Source organism: Mixophyes fleayi, chromosome 3 (assembly GCF_038048845.1).
Source record: "Mixophyes fleayi isolate aMixFle1 chromosome 3, aMixFle1.hap1, whole genome shotgun sequence".
NCBI lineage: Eukaryota > Metazoa > Chordata > Amphibia > Anura > Limnodynastidae > Mixophyes > Mixophyes fleayi.
Genome location: NC_134404.1, coordinates 197,150,208 through 197,169,094, shown reverse-complemented (window position 1 = coordinate 197,169,094; position 18,887 = coordinate 197,150,208). Strand labels below are relative to the sequence as shown.

General features: G+C 41.4%; 1 protein-coding gene across 6 annotated transcripts in view; it reads left to right on the top strand.

The window, feature by feature from the left end:
* Positions 1-18,887, top strand: part of FAM184A (family with sequence similarity 184 member A) — a 253,280-nt gene that overhangs the window by 172,867 nt on the left and 61,526 nt on the right. For all 6 annotated transcript variants that reach the window (XM_075202995.1, XM_075202994.1, XM_075202992.1 and 3 more), the window contains 2 exons: positions 971-1,093; positions 16,911-17,072. In XM_075202995.1, the coding sequence (XP_075059096.1) occupies positions 971-1,093; positions 16,911-17,072 (285 nt within the window). The remainder of the gene's footprint in view (positions 1-970; positions 1,094-16,910; positions 17,073-18,887) is intronic.

Genomic DNA, 18,887 nt, shown 5'->3' with positions numbered 1-18,887 from the left:
ATTGGATTTGTTGATATACAGGCAGCCAATGTAGAGACTGACAGAGTGGCTCAGCAGAGGAATAACGGTTAGTAAGGAAAATCAATCTAGCCGCTGCATGCAAAATAGATTGTAGGGGTTCAAGTCTGACTTTGGGAAGACCAGTAAGGAGGGAATTGCAATAGTCGGTGCGGGAGATGATGAGTGCATGAATTAATGTTTTTGCGGTGTCTTGTGTCAGATATGTTCGTGTTCTGGAAATGTTCTTTAGGTGTATGTAACATGATTTAGATATAGAGTTGATGTGGGGAATAAACGACAGTTGTGAATCAAGGATTACACCTAGGCAACGAGCTTTCGGGGTGGGATTTATGGTCATATTATCAACAGAAATAGAAATGTCAGGCAGGAAGCTTCTGTTTTTGGGTGGGAAAATTATTAATTCAGTTTTTGAAAGATTGAGTTTGAGTTGGCGAGAAGACATCCAAGATGATATGGCAGAAAGACAGTCAGTAACGCGAGACAACACAGATGGTGAAAGATCAGGAGAGGATAGATAAATTTGTGTATCATCTGCATAGAGATGATACTGAAATCCAAAGGAACTTATTAGTTTTCCAAGAGGAGTGGTGTAGATAGAGAATAGCAGAGGACCTAGGACTGAGCCTTGTGGTACTCCAACTGATAAAGGAAGCGGAGCAGAGGTGGATCCAGAGAAATTAACCTTCATGATATATATTCTCATGTAATATTAATCTGATTATAATATTAATCCTGACATTACCGGTGCAACAATTCTTTTACAGTGTGTTATAGTAGATCAAGGGAGTACTCTATGTACCCTGACATTTTAAATAAGTACATACATTCTGATTGAATTAACTTTTATAACATTATTTTATAAGCAAAGCATTAAAGAGATAAATCATCTTTGAGATGACAAAAAGAAGAGTCTGATATGTAAGTAGTATTTTGTTGACTATCTGCACAGGAACTCCATCAGCAGTATGAAAAGGAGAAACTATGTTTGGAAGAAGATAAGAATCAACTGAGGCAACAACTTGAAAATCTTAAGGAAGAATTGACAAACAAGCTGACAACAGCCAATCAAGAGGTAAGGCGCTCACACAACCAGATCTTAATCATTTGATAAGTTTAAACCCAGTTTAAATCTAAAAAACTATTTAATGTCAGTATGTAAGCTTCAATGAAATAGAGTCCACACATGGTGTAATTGTGGTTGTACATGGGCTCCAAAATAGGTGCTATATATGATAAAAATCAGATCTCAGTGGATTGAATTTAACGCGGTGTGGAGGAAAAACAGGTCAACCAATTTGAATACATGTGTGTTATGTCATTAACTATGAACAGCCTGATCTTCTTTGCATTAATAAATATGACCATTTCAAGTTGGTCACTCGTGTGGGGTAAATTTACTCATTGATTCTGATATCTGACCGGATTGCAATGTGTGTTTGCACTAGCCCAAATTCTTTATTTCATTACTGTAAGTGAAATTCTTAATATGACAGGAAAGGTGACATGATTTAGGAATGTCCGACACACTCGGCACATATCAGTATGTCTGTCAAAACTCTTTAAAGGTTCACTGTAGATTTTTGTTTAAATATAATGCACAAATATTTTTACAAAATACAATTTGTGTTACAATTATTCTTTTTTTTTTCATGACTTCCAAGTTGTATTTAAAATATCTAAAGAAACATAATAGTGAGAATATACTTGTTTTGAAAAGCATAATTTCTTTTAGGCACTGTTCATATCAATGTACTGCCATATGTTGCACATAGTTTTGCTTTGAGCTATATGATGATTAACTATACTGCTGAGCGCAGATCTTGCACATTTGGATTAAAGCAAGAAAAATTAGTGTCCACAAACCATCTATCAAAATCTCACCCAAAAATTCCTTTAGAGATCGCATATACAATCCCAAACTACTGAAATCATGTGAATGGTACTTTTTAATATGCTTACAACTTGTGTTGTAGATTTTTAGAGTTTTACCTTATAGACACCTTATTTTTACCTAGATAACACTGGGTAAAAAAAATTACAAAAGAGTGCAGTGCATTCATTGGCTTTGGTTGGTGATGCGATTTAATGTATTCTCTTTGTTTTATTTCACTGTGATTTCTAACACCCTGCTTTCCAAGCTATTCTATTCGACACAGTATCTAGTACTCCATCATGACAGGGCCAGTGCGTGAGTTGGATGTGCGCTAGGCAAACTGCCACTACACCGCCCAGCCCCCCCCTCTCCCCTCCCCTGGTGCCAACCCCCCGCTTCTTACCTAGTGTTGAGTTGGAACGGTATCCTCTGTTCTTGGGACCATGAACTGTGCTGTGACATGATACCCAAGTGCCACTTGGAGGAGCAGCAGCCTGTAACTTCACAGCTATGAAGCAGCCAGCTGCTGCCCCTCCATATCAGCAGCCGGCACTCTGTGTGGGGGCGCCACAGTGACAGTCATTGTCAATCAATGCTTGACACTTTTTTACTCATTCACTGTTTTTTGGCATTCCCTACACCCTGGCGCCCTAGCAACTGCCTAGGTTTGACTAGTGGTAGCACTGGCCCTGATCATAACAGAACATTGCTTTCACACTAGAACTCTGCAGAGAGCATATATATAGCTTCTGAGTTAAAGTTAAAATTGTTTCTGATTCATGTTTTCCTCCATATTAGAGATGGGCGGGTCCGGTTCTCCGAGAACCGAACCCACCCGAACTTTGGGTATCCGAGTACCGAGCTGAGCAGCTCGGTACTCTCCCGCCAATTCCGAATCCAAATCGAGGCCGAACGTCATTGTGACGTCGTCGGATCTCGGGACTCGGTTCTCGCGATACTTCAACTTTATAAATACACGCCTCCACAGCAATCCATCGCCATTTGACAGAGGGAGAGAGCAGGGTGTAGTCATAGGCTAATTAGAGCAGGGACAGAGAAAGAATACAATATTGTTCTTGCAATTGCTCTAACCAAAATCGCTAGTGCAGAGAGGAGGATAGAGGTTTATTATTTTTTCTTCATATTTGGCACTCCCCAGCGCTTTTGGGTTGTCCCCCATAATTGTGCATTAATATTTCTGGCTGTCAAAAGTCATATCTGTCAGCAGTATCTACTCAATAAATGTTAGCACTCCTCAGTGTTTTTGGGGTGTCCTCTCTAATTGTGCATTAATATTTCTGGCTGTCAAAAGTCATATCTGTCAGCAGTATCTACTCAATAATTTTAAGCACTCCTCAGTGTTTTTGGGGTGTCCTCTCTAATTGTGCATTAATATTTCTGGCTGTCAAAAGTCATATCTGTCAGCAGTATCTACTCAATAATTTTAAGCACTCCTCAGTGTTTTTGGGGTGTCCTCTCTAATTGTGCATTAATATTTCTGGCTGTCAAAAGTCATATCTGTCAGCAGTATCTACTCAATAAATTTTAGCACTCCTCTGTGTTTTTGGGGTGTCCTCCCTAATTGTGCATTAATAATTCTGGCTGTCAAAAGTCATATCTGTCAGCAGTATCTACTCAATAAATGTTAGCACTCCTCAGTGTTTTTGGGGTGTCCTCTCTAATTGTGCATTAATATTTCTGGCTGTCAAAAGTCATATCTGTCAGCAGTATCTACTCAATAAATGTTAGCACTCCTCAGTGTTTTTGGGGTGTCCTCTCTAATTGTGCATTAATATTTCTGGCTGTCAAAAGTCATATCTGTCAGCAGTATCTACTCAATAAATTTTAGCACTCCTCTGTGTTTTTGGGGTGTCCTCCCTAATTGTGCATTAATATTTCTGGCTGTCAAAAGTCATATCTGTCAGCAGTATCTACTCAATAAATGTTAGCACTCCTCAGTGTTTTTGGGGTGTCCTCTCTAATTGTGCATTAATATTTCTGGCTGTCAAAAGTCATATCTGTCAGCAGTATCTACTCAATAAATGTTAGCACTCCTCAGTGTTTTTGGGGTGTCCTCTCTAATTGTGCATTAATATTTCTGGCTGTCAAAAGTCATATCTGTCAGCAGTATCTACTCAATAATTTTAAGCACTCCTCAGTGTTTTTGGGGTGTCCTCTCTAATTGTGCATTAATATTTCTGGCTGTCAAAAGTCATATCTGTCAGCAGTATCTACTCAATAATTTTAAGCACTCCTCAGTGTTTTTGGGGTGTCCTCTCTAATTGTGCATTAATATTTCTGGCTGTCAAAAGTCATATCTGTCAGCAGTATCTACTCAATAAATTTTAGCACTCCTCAGTGTTTTTGGGGTGTCCTCCCTAATTGTGCATTAATATTTCTGGCTGTCAAAAGTCATATCTGTCAGCAGTATCTACGCAATGGATTCAAAGCAGTCCACATATGATCTAAATGAGCAACCAGGTTCTGTCACCAGTCCTGATGTTAGTGTTCCCAGTACGTCATCTGGCCAAGGCGATGTCAAACAACAGAGTGTTTTCAAATTAGTGCAAAAAACAAAAACCAAAAAAAAATTTACTGTATTGAAGCGAAAACGAAGTGTAACTGAGCAAAAGTTAAGTGACGATAAAAAAAAAATTGCAAGCATGCCATTCTACACACGCAGTGGCAAAGAGAGAATGAGGCCTTCACCTTTGGCTATTAGTGGCAGATCCCAAAAAGTTACCCAGCCTACAATTGGTGCACAACTACTGTTACGCGTCAAAGCTGAGCTGCAAGATACCAGTGAGGCATTACAGGAGAATATTTGCTCTGATTCACAAATGACAACAATCCCTGTGGAGAGTCCATCCAACAGTGGGATGTCTAATCGTGAGCATTCTGCTGATGTGTGCCTTAATAGCCCGAGTGTAGCCGGTGATACCCAAATTGAGGATGCCACTTTGGAATTAGAAGAGGATGAGGGGGAGATTTGTGTAGGCGACGAGGGCGCTAATGAGGATGTTGATGAGGATGAGGTTGTTTGTGTAAGTCCTGCACCAGTGGCAGCAGTTCTGGCACGTGACAAGAAAAAGGCCATTGTCATGCCTGGGCATAAAACAAAAAAATCCACTTCTTATGTGTGGAATTATTTCTACCCAAATCCAGACAACAATTGTATAGCCATTTGTAGTGTATGTGAAGCCACAGTCAGTCGAGGGAGGGACCTTAACCATCTTGGAACCTCGTCTATGTTACGCCATTTAACGAGAGTTCATGGCAAAGTGTTGGGAAAAGCTGAAAGTTCTTCCCAAAAGAATACAAGCACTCCCTCATCAGCTAAGACCCTCCGCTCACCGACATACCGACGGCCACAAAATACACCCACCACACCATCCTCATCAATATCCTCAGTAGCGCTCGGAGTTAGCCCGGCATCCCACTTAAGGCTGGATGACTCCGGCACTATTATTGATTCCTCTGAAGAAAGCGTTAGTCCTGCTGCTGCTGTTGCTGCTGCTGGGGGTGAATCGTCATCCCAGAGGCAGGTGAATAAAATGAGCAGTCCTACATTTCAGCAATTAACTGTGAAACAATCCTTTGCGAGGGGAAGCAAATATGACAGCAGTCACCCAGTCGCCAAGCGAATCACAGACGCCATGGCTGCAATGTTAGTGTTAGATCTGCGTCCAATCTCCACCATAAACGCAGCTGGTTTTTCACAGTTAATTGAGGTTTTGTGTCCGCGTTACAGAATTCCATCGCGACACCATTTCTCCCGTAAAGCTATTCCACAACTATACCAAAAAGTGTGTAAAAATGTAGAGATTGCGCTGAAAAATGCCATTCTGCCCACTGTTCACTTAACCACAGATATGTGGACAAGTGGAAGTGGCCAAACCAAAGACTATATGACTGTGACAGCCCACTGGGTTGGTCATTCACCTTCACCAGCAGGAACAGCAGCAGCATGTACACCACTACGTAACATTTGTCACAGGCAGGCCACTCTTTGTATCACCGGCTTCACTAACAGGCATACGGCTGACAATTTGTTACGCAAACTGAGAGATGTGATTGATGCATGGCTTATACCACTCGGACTCTCCCCAGGGTATGTCATTTCAGATAACGCCAACAATATAGTGCGAGCATTACAGATGGGTGATTTCCAACATATTCCCTGTTTTGCTCACACCATCAACTTGGTGGTGCAGAGCTTCCTACGAAACAACCGTGAGGTGCAGGAGATGCTTTCGGTGGCCCGTAAAATTTCAGGCCATTTCAGGCATTCAGCCACAGCATGTAGGAGATTACAGCAGCTCCAAGAGCAGTTTAACTTGCCCTGCCACCAACTTAAGCAAGAGGTGGTAACTCGGTGGAATTCCACCCTGTACATGCTTCAGAGGATGGAGGAACAGCGCAAAGCCATCCAAGCATATTGCACAAGTCATGACATTGGGAAAGGAGGGGGGATGTATTTCACTCTTGCACAGTGGGGAATCCTTTCAGTGCTGTGCAAGGTGCTGAAACCATTTGAAGTTGTGACATGTGAGGTCAGTGCAGACTCTGCTAGTTTGAGCCAAGTCATTCCTTTAATTAGACTATTGGAAAAGCAGCTTGAGAAAATGAAGGAGGAGCTGAAAGCAAGCAATTCAGCAAAGTATGTTGGCCTTGTCGATCAAGTACTTAATTCGCTTCACAATGATCCTCGAGTTATTAAGATCTTGAACTCGGATCAGTACGTTTTGGCCACTGTGCTTGATCCAAGGTTTAAAACCTACATTGAGTCTTTACTTGTAAATGAGCGAGATGTGAACTTTTGCAAGGAGCTATTGCTCAGCAAGTTGGCCGCTGAACTGGGCCTCGGCTTGACGACGTGTCCTCCTTCACTTTCTCAAGCTGTTGCTCGTAAAAAATTAAATTTCCAAAAAAGAAGCAGGGAAGACACAGGGGGCAGACGAGAACAATTTAACATCTGGGCTGGTTTGAAGGATTTTTCAAAAAAAAGTGTCACTTTGCCCATAAGTCCATCCAATATGAGTATAAACATGCAAAGGATGGTGGAGGATTACTTTCAAGAGGTAGTTGATATGGAAATGTCAGACAGTCCCTTTCCTTACTGGGAAGAAAAGCAAGCTATTTGGAAACCCATGTACAAACTTGCTTTGCAATACCTAAGCTGCCCACCCTCCAGTGTGTACTCTGAACGAGTGTTCAGCACAGCAGGGAACTTAGTCAGTGATCGCCGTAGAAGGTTACTTCCCAAAAATGTGGAGAAAATGATGTTTATAAAAATGAACTACATCTTCCACGAGGAAGGCCTTCACCATCCAAGACATGCAAGCACTGACTGTTCTCTAATGGCGGATTCAAGCGGCGATGAATTGATAGTCTGTGATGATGACGATAACACTGATGAGGGTGAGGATGAAGCTGAAGATGATGCCGATAACATCTTTTTAAAACTTTCTATGTAAGTGTAGGGTGCAATCTACCCCCAAAGAGGAAAGGGACTTGTGGCATTTCCATATCACATACCATCTTGAAAGGCTGCTGTTAGGGCAATTTATCCTTAAGGGTAGGGTGTCATAGACAGAGTGACCCTAAACTGGCTTTGTCCATTTTTCATAATATTGTACAGTCTATAATGGCTGAATTTTTTAGTATTTTATACAAGTGGAGGGGGGCCTAGAGAGACAGAAACCAAACTGGCTTTCTCCATGTCAATTAATATTGTACAGTCTATAATGGCTGAATTTTTTAGTATTTTATACAAGTGGAGGGGGGCCTAGAGAGACAGAAACCAAACTGGCTTTCTCCATGTCAATTAATATTGTACAGTCTATAATGGCTGAATTTTTTAGTATTTTATACAAGTGGAGGGGGGCCTAGAGAGACAGAAACCAAACTGGCTTTCTCCATGTCAATTAATATTGTACAGTCTATAATGGCTGAATTTTTTAGTATTTTATACAAGTGGAGGGGGGCCTAGAGAGACAGAAACCAAACTGGCTTTCTCCATGTCAATTAATATTGTACAGTCTATAATGGCTGAATTTTTGGGTATTTTATACAAGTGGAGGGGGGCCTTGAGAGACAGAAACCAAACTGGCTTTCTCCATGTCAATTAATATTGTACAGTCTATAATGGCTGAATTTTTTGGTATTTTATACAAGTGGAGGGGGGCCTTGAGAGACAGAAACCAAACTGGCTTTTTCCATTTCTTTACATATTTAACTATAAGTGTAGGGTGTAATATACATTCAAAGACGATGGCTGCATTGCCAATATGCATAGATGGAGAGGAAGACAATCTGTTTTGTGTGTAGAATAGGCCTACCAACGAAGAATTAAACTGTTTTTTGGGATGATTTATTACCTCAACAATTAGATTACTTGTCTCTAAAACAGTTGGAGCACTAAATTGGGTTAATTTAGGCCCAAAAACATGGATTTTCCCAAAAAATAGCAAAACAAAACCAAACAAAACCAAAACCAAAACCAAAACACGCAATGGAGGTTTTGCAAAACCAAAACCAAAACCAAAACACGACGGTAATCCAGATCCAAAACCGAATCCAAAACCAAAACACGGGGGTCAGTGACCATCTCTACTCCATATACACAAGCTATCCTGGAATTATGTTTGTTTATAATAGGTTGCATATGTACCATTTGCAGATACATCATTCTTTAGTTAGTTCACCTTATCTACATATGCAAATGCTATTAAAATCTGGTCTAATAGTGGATCTGGAATGCAAAGCTAGATACCCATATCTGTGGATCCTACACGACAAGGTAGTAGATATGAAAACTAAGTTCACAGTTTGTTTTGAAGATTAATGTAACCAATACACTATGAGGGGTATTCAATTGTTAGCGAGACGGGTGAAAATCCCGCGCTCGAAAAAATATTACCGTTAATACGGTAATTTGCGTGTAAATACCCTTAATACGGTAATTTACTCGCTGGATTTCAGCAAGTAATTACCGTATTAACGGTAATATTTTTTGAGCGCGGGATTTTCACCCGTCTCGCTAACAATTGAATACCCCCCCTATTTGTCATAATGATGTTTACCCTGATGTGCAGCAAAAAAGCTAGTTTTATATCTATATTGCTGTTTGTGAAATGCTCATACCACCCAACCATCCTGATTTAGTCAGGACAGTCCCGCCATCTCGATTAGGACAGCCTTGTTGGGAGATTTTCTGTTCACTGCTGCTCTGTATGGCAGCGTAGTGGTGAAAGGGTGCCATACGCCACGAAAATGGCCACAGCCACTATACCCAAATGTTGGGAGGTATGAATGCATGTTCTGACATATGCTTATATAAGCGCATTTCTGCTAATTAAAGATGTTAGAGCAAATATGGAGACAGCTCAGGGCCGCAGAAGCAGAAAATTTACATACATGCAAAGATTGCAGGCTCCAGCGTCTCTCCAGTGAAACAAGGTCAGCTCTATGTAAAACTTTACCCCACATTTGTAACACTACTTAATGTAGCAGCCACCTAAACGCACAAAGTTTTCTTATTACCAACTCACACTAATGCTATACCATAATGGGAGCTTTATTGGAGGTTGTAACTATGCATTTTAAATACATTGTGCTTATTATAACATTGTACCAGTAAATATGCAAATATAGTACATTGAGATATGCTAAAATAAATCTAAATTTACTGACAAATAGAACATATTAAAAACAAAACACAACAAATTCTTCTTAATTTGCTGCCAGAATTGGTGCAATTGTGTATGACTACACATGCAAAGTACATAATAATTCGCAACATCTAACAATTAATGAGGCAGCATTGCATACACTAATACAGCATAGACAAGCTCAGATTAGTACACAGTAATTATATTTTTAACTTGAGTTTTTTAATAAAAAGTTTTACAGTGCTGATATTCACAATAATATGCACACAAAACATTAACAATTTTAGACCATGCAATGACCAGGGGCCTGCTTCATTACGGATCTTAACTTAAGAAACTTCTTATTTAAGTCTCTTGGACAAAACCATGTTACAATGCAAGGGTTGCAAATTAGTATTCTGTTTTGCACATAAGTTAAATACTGACTGTTTTCTCATGTAGCACACAAATATCAACTTTAAATTTCAGTGTACAAATAAGCTATCAAGTATTTATGTGCTGCATGAAAAACAGTCAGTATTTAACTTATGTGCAAAACAGAATACTAATTTGCACCCCTTGCATTGTAACATGGTTTTGTCCAGGATACTTAAATGAGAAGTTTCTTAGGTTAAGATCCTTAATGAATCAGGCCCCAGGTCCTCATTTCTAGCTTTAGGTTAAATCAGTGTATCCCAAACTTTCTCACTTCGAGGTTCCCCTTGGATCTCAGTAATATTTTCAAGGCACCCCTAAGCCAAAATAATTTGCAAGTAGTCCCCCGCCTTGCTTACCACCAGCCCTGGCCGCGGCACCCCTTTGAGATCGCTGTGGCACCCCAGGGAGCTGTGGCATACAGTTTGGGAACCACTGGGCTAAACTATAGCCTGTAACTCCTCACAGGGGTTATTGCACAATCTGTTGCAGTATGTGGTAGAAGATTTTACATTTCATGATATATGCCTTCTGTTAAAGTGACAAAGATACTTCTCTGGTGTGTGACAGCTTTGGACCTGTGCAGACACCCATTAGTTCTTTCTTTCCTCTATACTGTTTTTGACAGATTACAGGTGGAGAGATAGAAGCTCACATAGAGATCATTGATTCTGGACGTCTTTCCGGGGCAGATGATAGAACATGGATTGGGAGAAAAGATTGTGTACCACTTTCTCCCATCTCTCTTCCGTCATTCACTTTCAAAAGATGGCCTTATACATTGTATTAAGGTATCTCCATAGAATCTGTTATTTCTATGTGACCTTTCATCTCTCCGTTATGCTTTTGCCAAAACAGAATAGAGGAGAGATAAAATTAACTAATGCTCATGTGCACATATGGTAACAAACAAACTAAAGATTCCATATAAATTTAAAGCATGCTACTGTGGTGGGTGCTTGTGGCCCTTATAGAGAGCGGCCACAATCAGTGGCTCCACTCCCTACTGACATATCTACATACAGCAGCTATTATAAACAATGTGTCCATATGCTGTGTCTGGAATGTAGTTTACACTTTGTGTAATGCAAAGATAGAACAAATTTACATCTGCAATACAGTATTTAGACCAGTGAATAAAGTTTATTATTAAATGTTGTGCACTTCCACAATCCAAAGTAATATATTTTAGGCCAATATTTGTTATTGGTGCTTTTTTTTTTTTTAATTACATCCTATTTGCTTGTAAGCAGACATAAGGCCTTTTCCTTTCAGAATTCATTGCCTTGGAAAGAGTCACTATTGTCTTCAGTATGTATAAATCTACCATAATGCTTGGCTGTTAGCTTCTTGGCTGCTTTGCTATGATTCACGGCTCTCACTGTGCTGCTACAATTACAGTAGAAGTGAAAACATACATTGAGTAACATTTCCAAGAAAGCCTAAATAACAGTAGTTATCCCTTTACCATCTAGTACGTCAGTAGCGACCTCTCTTATATAAGATCTTTATTACACCATGATCATGTAGTACCTTCAGCGGTAAAGTCTGCAACACTGAAAGTATTTGAAATAACATTCACCACAGATCATAGGAAGATAGGGTGGAGTATAATGTATTCACATGAATTCTAACTATATTTTTATTTTATAATATATTATGTTGACTCAATACATCATAGTAGTAGTCACTACTTTTTAAATCAAACAAAATATAGCAATTGTGTTATGTGGAGTACCTTTCTGGGAAAACTGAACATACAAATGTCAGTATCCAGCTGTAGCTGTGATATCTGTACCCTAGACTATTATTAATATAATTATTATCTTTAACTTATAAGGCGCCACAAAGAGTCCGCTGCGCGTACATTATATATACAGAAAACAGAGACCCAAGACACAACATGATACAGAAAGGACAAAATTATATCCAATCACGGTAACAAGGTAAAGCAAATCAGATTATTTCTGGGACAGATAGTGAAAGGGATGGTAGAAATCAAAGAAGTAGGCCGAAGCTTAAGAAAACAGGGCTAGTGAAGCAGCCTAAGTGGTACAGAGGGTGATGGAATAGTAGAAGAAGCACACAAAGAAAGAGGGCCCTGCTCCTGAGAGGTTACATCCTAAAGGTAATGGGGAGACACAAATAGGGTGGTACTAACTGGGGGAGAGAGCCAGGACAAGGGTGTTAGGAAGAGGACTGATAGACTTAAATAAAGAAATGAGTCTTAAGGGCACACTTGAATTCTTTGAGAGTAGATGCTAACCTGATGGAACGTGGAAGATCGTTCCACAGCAGGGGAGCAGCCTGGGCAAAGTCCTGAAGACGGGAGTGATAAGAGGTGATTAGTGAACTAGTGAGTCAGCGGTTACAGGCAAAGCGGAGGGGGGGCGAGTAGGAGTGTAGGTAGAGATGAGATTGGAGATGTAGGGAGGGGATGATTGCTTAAGAGCTTTAAAGGTGAGGGCGAGGAGTTTAAATTTAGTTCTGTAGGGCATGGGGAGCCAATATAGTGACTGTTGGAGGGAGACTGCAGAGACAGAGCGGCGGGAGAGAAAAATGAGGTGGGCAGCAGCATTGAGGATAGACTTAAGAGGGTCAAGGTGAGAATCAGGTAGGCCAGAGAGAAGGAGGTTACAGTAGTCAAGGCGAGAGATTACAAGTGAGTGAACAAGGGTTTTCGTAGCTTCTGTGGTGATAAAGGGGCGAATCTTGGATATATTGCGAAGGTGGAAGTAGCAGGATTTAGAGAGGGATGACCCCAAGGCATCGGACTATGTAGATAGAAACAAGGGTAGTGTTATTAATAGAAATAGAGAGGGAGGAAGGGGGAGTCCTGGAAGGGGGGAAGACTATAAGCTCAGTCTTGGAAATATTGAGTTTAAGGAAATGTTGGGACATCCAAGATGAGATGGCCGAGAGACAGCAGGAGACACGAGACAGAAGGGAAGGGGAGAGGTCAGGGGATGAAAGATAAATTTGGGTATCATCAGCATAGAGGTGGTACTAGAGGCCAAAGGAGTGGATGAGGACACCAAGGGAGGAGGTGTAGAGGGAGAAAAGCAGGGGGCCAAGAACGGAGCTTTGAGGAACACCAACAGGTAGGGGAAGAGGGGGTGATGTAGAATCATGAGTAGAGACTGAGAAGGAGCGGTTTGTGAGGTAGGAGGAAAACCAGGAAAGGACAGTTTTACATAGGCCTATAGATTTGAGAGTTTTCAAAAGGAGTGCCTGGTCAACGGTATCAAAGGCAGCAGAGAAGGATAAGAATGGAGTAGTGTCTTTTGGATTTAGCGAGGAGAAAGTCATTAGTGACCTTAGTGAGGGCAGTTTCAGTGGAGTGGAGGGGGCGAAAACCGGATTGGAGCGGGTCAAGGAGTGAGTGAGAGGAGAGAAAGGAGGTGAGACGGTTGTAGACAACCCGTTCAAGCAGTTTGGAGGCAAAAGGAAGAAGCGAAATAGGGCGGTAATTAGAGAGAGAGGCTGGATCAAGGGACGATTTTTTGAGTATGGGGGAGACTAGAGCATGTTTAAAAGAGAAGGGGAAGATTCCAGAGGAGAGGGATAGGTTGTGGAGGTGGGCAAGGTGGGAGCAGGCCTCAAGAGAGAGGATGCGGAGGAGGTGAGAGGGGACTGGGTCCTGTGGGCACGTGGAGTGTGGAGAGGAAGAGAGAAGGGTATGGACTTCATCTGCAGATACCGGAGTGAAGGAAGAGAAGGAGGGTGAGCTAGAAGGAGAGGAGAGAGGAGATAGCAGCTGCAGAGGAGGGTGAGAAGGGGGACAGAGTGGGCATGGAGAGGGGAGAGGGTGGGGAAAGAAGGGACTGCTAGGAAATGTCATGACGTATAGACTCAATCTTGGAGGTGAAGTGGGTAGCAAAGTCGACAGCAGAGAGCGTGGGGGGAGTGGGAGAGGGGAAGGGGAGAGGAGGGAGTTAAAGGTGGCAAAAAGCCGACAGGGGTTGGAGGATTGGGAAGAAATGAGAGCTTTAAAGAAAGATTGTTTAGAGAGCGATAGGGCCGAACAGTAAGAGGCAAGCATGAACTTGAAGTGGAGATAGTCAGCATGAGTGTGTGACTTTCTCCAGAGTCGTCCTGCACTGCGGGAGCATTTTTGAAGATAGTGGGTAAGTTTAGTGTGCCACGGTTGCGGCGGGGACCGACGAAGCTTGATGGTGACAGCCGGGGCAACAGAGTCAAGTGCAGCGGTAAGATTGCGATTGTAAAAGGAGACAGCCTTATCGGGGCATTAAAGAGTGGTGATGGGGGAGAGGAGCGAGCCCAGGGAGGAGGAGAAAGTGGTAGGATCAACAGTGTCAAGATTACACCTGGTGAGAGTAACCTTGGGGGGCAGGGACGATGCGAGGGGTGGAGAAATGCTAAAAGAGAGGAGATGGTGGTCTGAGAGAGGAAAAGGTGAATTAATGAGGTCGGAGACAGTACCGAGGTGTGAAAAAACCACATCAAGGGAGTGGCCACTGCGGTGGGAGGGAGAGGAGGTCCATTGAGAGAGACAAAGGGAGGAGGAGAGGGAGAGAAGTTTGGAGGCAGCAGGACCTGAGGGATTGTCTATAGGTATATTAAAGTCCCCCAAGTTTAGGGAGGGAAGGTCAGAGGAGAGAAAGTGTGGGAGCCAGGTGGCAAAGTGAATTGAGAGACAGGACCAGGAGGATGGTAGATAACAGCAAAACGGAGGTGGACTGGGTGGAATAGGCGGATAGAGTGTACCTCAAAGGAGGAAAAAGAGAGGGAGGGTTCAGGGGAAAGATCCCAAAAAGAACAGCAGGAGGAGAGAATTATGCCGACACCACCACCTTGCCGTACCCCAGGTCTGGGTGTGTGGGAGAAGGACAAGCCCCCGAAAGAGAGAGCAGCAGGAGAGGTAGTGTCCTCAGGGGATAGCCAGGTTTCAGTGATGACAAGCAGGTTGAAGTATCTAGAGATAAAGAGATCATGGATAGAGGTTAATTTGTTACAGACTCACCTGGCATTCCAGAGACCACAGGATAGTGGAAGAGAGGGAAGAGGAGAGATGTGGATGAGATTGTTGGGGTTGCTTGACTGCAAGGGTGAGTATGATATGGAGGGAGGGAAATGACAGGAAGAGAGGGATGGAATTGGACGAGAAGCAGAAATACGAGGGAACTTGTCAGCAGACAGGAGATGAGGGGCAGGGGAGCAAGAGGTGGGGGAGGAGTGAAGATGGGGCAGATAAGGGGGTTTGAGAATGAGAGAGGCAGAAGGTAGGAGTGATGTGAGGGAGTAGATTACCTGGGGGGAAAGAGAGCTAGATTGTAGGTAGGAGCAGATTGACACTGAGAGAAGAGCAGCAAAGGGGACAAGAGGGAAAGGGTGTGAGTGGGGAAAGAGAGGAGAGAGGAAAAGAAGGAAGAGGGGGCAGCGAGTTAGATCAGGGACCCAGAGGCACAGAAGAGAAGAGAGGAGTAAAATAGGGAGGGGGATGGGAAGGGAGAGGGGGGAGTGAGGAGGAGGAAGAATATGGAAAAATTGGACATGGGAAGCAGGGGGATAGAGGGAGAGGGCAGAAGTGAAAGAGGAGTAAATCATGATAAAGCTAGAGAAGGTGTGGAATAGACAGTTGAAAGTAATGCAGAAATCAAGGATGATAAGGGCTTATTAGTGGAGTGAGGAAATGGTGAGAGCACAAAAGGTGAGTAAAGTGAAAGATTGCAAAGGTAGAAGGAGAGAAAAGAGGAAGAAGAGATGTAAAGTATGAGTCAGGGAATAGGAAGCAGTAAGGAGAGTAGAGATACCAGATGGGTGTGTTTAGAAAAAAAACAGTTAGATTAGACAGTGACATCAAGCATGATTGGAAAGCAATAGTATAACATAAGACATAATAAAAGGTGCACTGTGTTAGTTATATAAGTCCACAGGACAAGAGAGAGCCAGTTCAAAGTTCAAGCTAAGTGGAGCAACAGTGTGGTTTCAAAGTGGAAATCCAAGCAGCATAAGAGGAATCAACAAGTCATAATACTGCAGCAGGCCAGAATAAGTGTGAAAAACAGATCATCAGGGAGTTTCCAGGCAGTTGACAATGCAGGTGGGGAAGGATATCAGAGGTCACCGCTGATTGTGGAATGTTGTCTTCATGTAGCAGTGTTAGCAGGTAAAAGGTTCCCCTCCTGTTGTCCTCTTGTTCATCTCTTGTATATCTCTTACAGTACCAACTAAATTAGTTAATACACTTGTAAGAATCCTCACTTAGAAGAATTCTCACTAGCTAACAGCCTCACCTAGAGGGACATACTACACTACATAGCTTTTGAATATATTGTCTATCACCAATAGATTTCCATTTCACTCTTTTTTGTTTATTAACTATATTACATTTTTTCCTTCCCAAATAAACGTGCCTGCCTGTTACTATTTACACTCTTGATGCTTGCAAATATACTATGGCACTGCATTTGCCAATGCTTTGCTTGGTTACTGTTTACAATAGTTATTACTGCTTATGTACAGAAATTGTAACTATGCATCTCAATATATAATTCAACCGTATTATTGTACCAAACAAATTTACTATATTCAATCTCTGTTTTTTCATCCATTGAGCTGTGGCTGAGCTGATCGTTTTATGAAAGAAAAAGCTTTAAAAGCTTAGTAAAAGCTTTAAGACTAATACCTACTAGCTAGTATATTGGAAATGTTCATCAATTGTACATCATTGACACCGTGTTTTCATAATAATAGCCAACCTTCTTACATTTTGCATATTAGTAAGCTAGTTAGCTACTATACAAATGAATGTTACACCATATGATTGTTGAAAAAGTTTCCATGGTTGAAAGAGAAAGTTTACACCACAATTAAAGTTAAATACATGATCGGCTTATTGGGGGGATATTGTTTGAAACATTGTTATGTTAAGTAACATGGAAAACATACTTTATACATTGAAACAGGTTTGTCGCCTTCAAGACTTGGTGAAAAAAAGTGAGCAGGGACTTGGCTCAGCTGAGTGTCATATCTCAAGTCTCAAAGATGCCCAGGAGAGGATTCAAAACGAGTTGGATGTAACAAGAGAGCGGCTGAGGGAGACCAGTGATTCCTTGTTTGCTGTTCAGGTAAGTATGGTACAGGGTTGAGGTTTATTAAATTTAAGGTGTCAGGATATCACCCTGTGTTTTAAAGCTCCACTACCACCTAGTAAAATCTCTTGACTGCTGCTTGTGATTGGTCCTTACATTTAATCCATACCCTGGTTTTCTGCTGGATTTGTAAGAGGACATGAGGCGTTCATGTAAAAACAGCTGGCAAAGGGTCAGGGTGTACTCTACACCTTTTATTATGTGCTAGTGCAGCTGTAACATGTTTTTTAATCAGTACTGTATATATTTACAAAACCCACTCCAATATAAGGCTTACATAGACCACACTCACAGATTCTCCTAATTAGTAAAACTGTTGTGATTCCATTGCGTGGACGCTGACATTCTCAGGTATCAGCTATAGTGAAATAAAAACATCCTGTATAAATATGACTTGTCCAGCTGGCTCACCTCGTTTCAGCTGCACGGGATGTGCATGACAAAATGCCTTGGTTTTGTACCGGTGCACCTTGTATCAAGGTGCATGTTTCCTCTCTGTCTCTGCAAATTAGAAGTGCACCTAGGTGTGTGAAGGGGCAGAGAAATCTTAAGTGCGGCACAGTGTAAAAAGTGTAAATGACACATCAGGGTCCAACATCCTACCACTCCTACCACATTAGTTTTTCTAAATTTCTGCTCAGTTTAGCCTTACAGCTTAAGTTAATCATTAGAGTGAGGGGACACTGAGACTGTTTATATTATAAGTTCCACTTTCATGTGTATGACGAGTTTGACATTGCTCAGAGTGTGCTAAAAAAGAAGTGAAACATTAAGGTGCAAAATGCATTTCCTTAAATGTATAGGATGAGTCCTAAAGACTAAAAGCTCTGGGTCAGTGCACAAGTCAAGTCCTTTTGGTGGTGGGTAAATGGCTGTGCACTCCATCCACATAATGAACAGCCAAAAAAATGCACCCTCTCTACCTCTTTATCTGATTTCAGTAATCGTGCGCCACAAAATTAAATTGTGTTTCTGCACTGCTTCTCAAAATGTAACGGTGCACTGACCGTTATAAGCATCCTAGAACAGAACATGGAAAGAAGGGAGATGAAATTTGGGAACCCGGGGCCCGATTCATTAAGGATCTTAAATGAAGAGGATCCTTATATCAGTCTCCTGGACAAAACCATGGTACAATGCAAGGGGTGCAAATGAGTGTTCTGTTTTGCACATAAGTTAAATACTGACTGTTTTTTCATGTAGCACACAAATATCAACTTTAAATTTCAGTGTACAAATAAGCTATCAAGTATTTGCGTGTTACATGAAAAAACAGTCAGTATTTAACTTATGTGCAAAACAGAACACTCATTTGCACCCCTTGCATTGTAACATGGTTTTGTCCAGGAGACTGAAATAAGGATCCTCTTCATTTAAGATCCTAAATGAATCAGGCCCCAGCTTCCTAAATCAGAAAATAGACTTTGTAAAAAAAAAAAAAAAGGAATTGCTAAATGTATATAAATACTAGCCACTACCATATTTTTTTAAATAGACTAGCAGCTATTTTTATAATAATGACTTAAGTTATTGGATAACAAATATTGATACAATAATGAATAAAAATACTCTGCTATTTTGGTGAAGATAAAAAGGGATTGATCCAGTAGTAGATCCCTAACCAAATTTCCACTGCCTTTTCTGACCCAAACAAACAATGATAAAAGGGACTGACAAGGGTGGCTTTATAAATAGATTGATATATAATGAAATTAGTACATTTTTATGCAAGAAAATACCTAATGATAAGTGACAGTGGAGTTATATGGGGGTAGTGTAAAGAGGGAATAC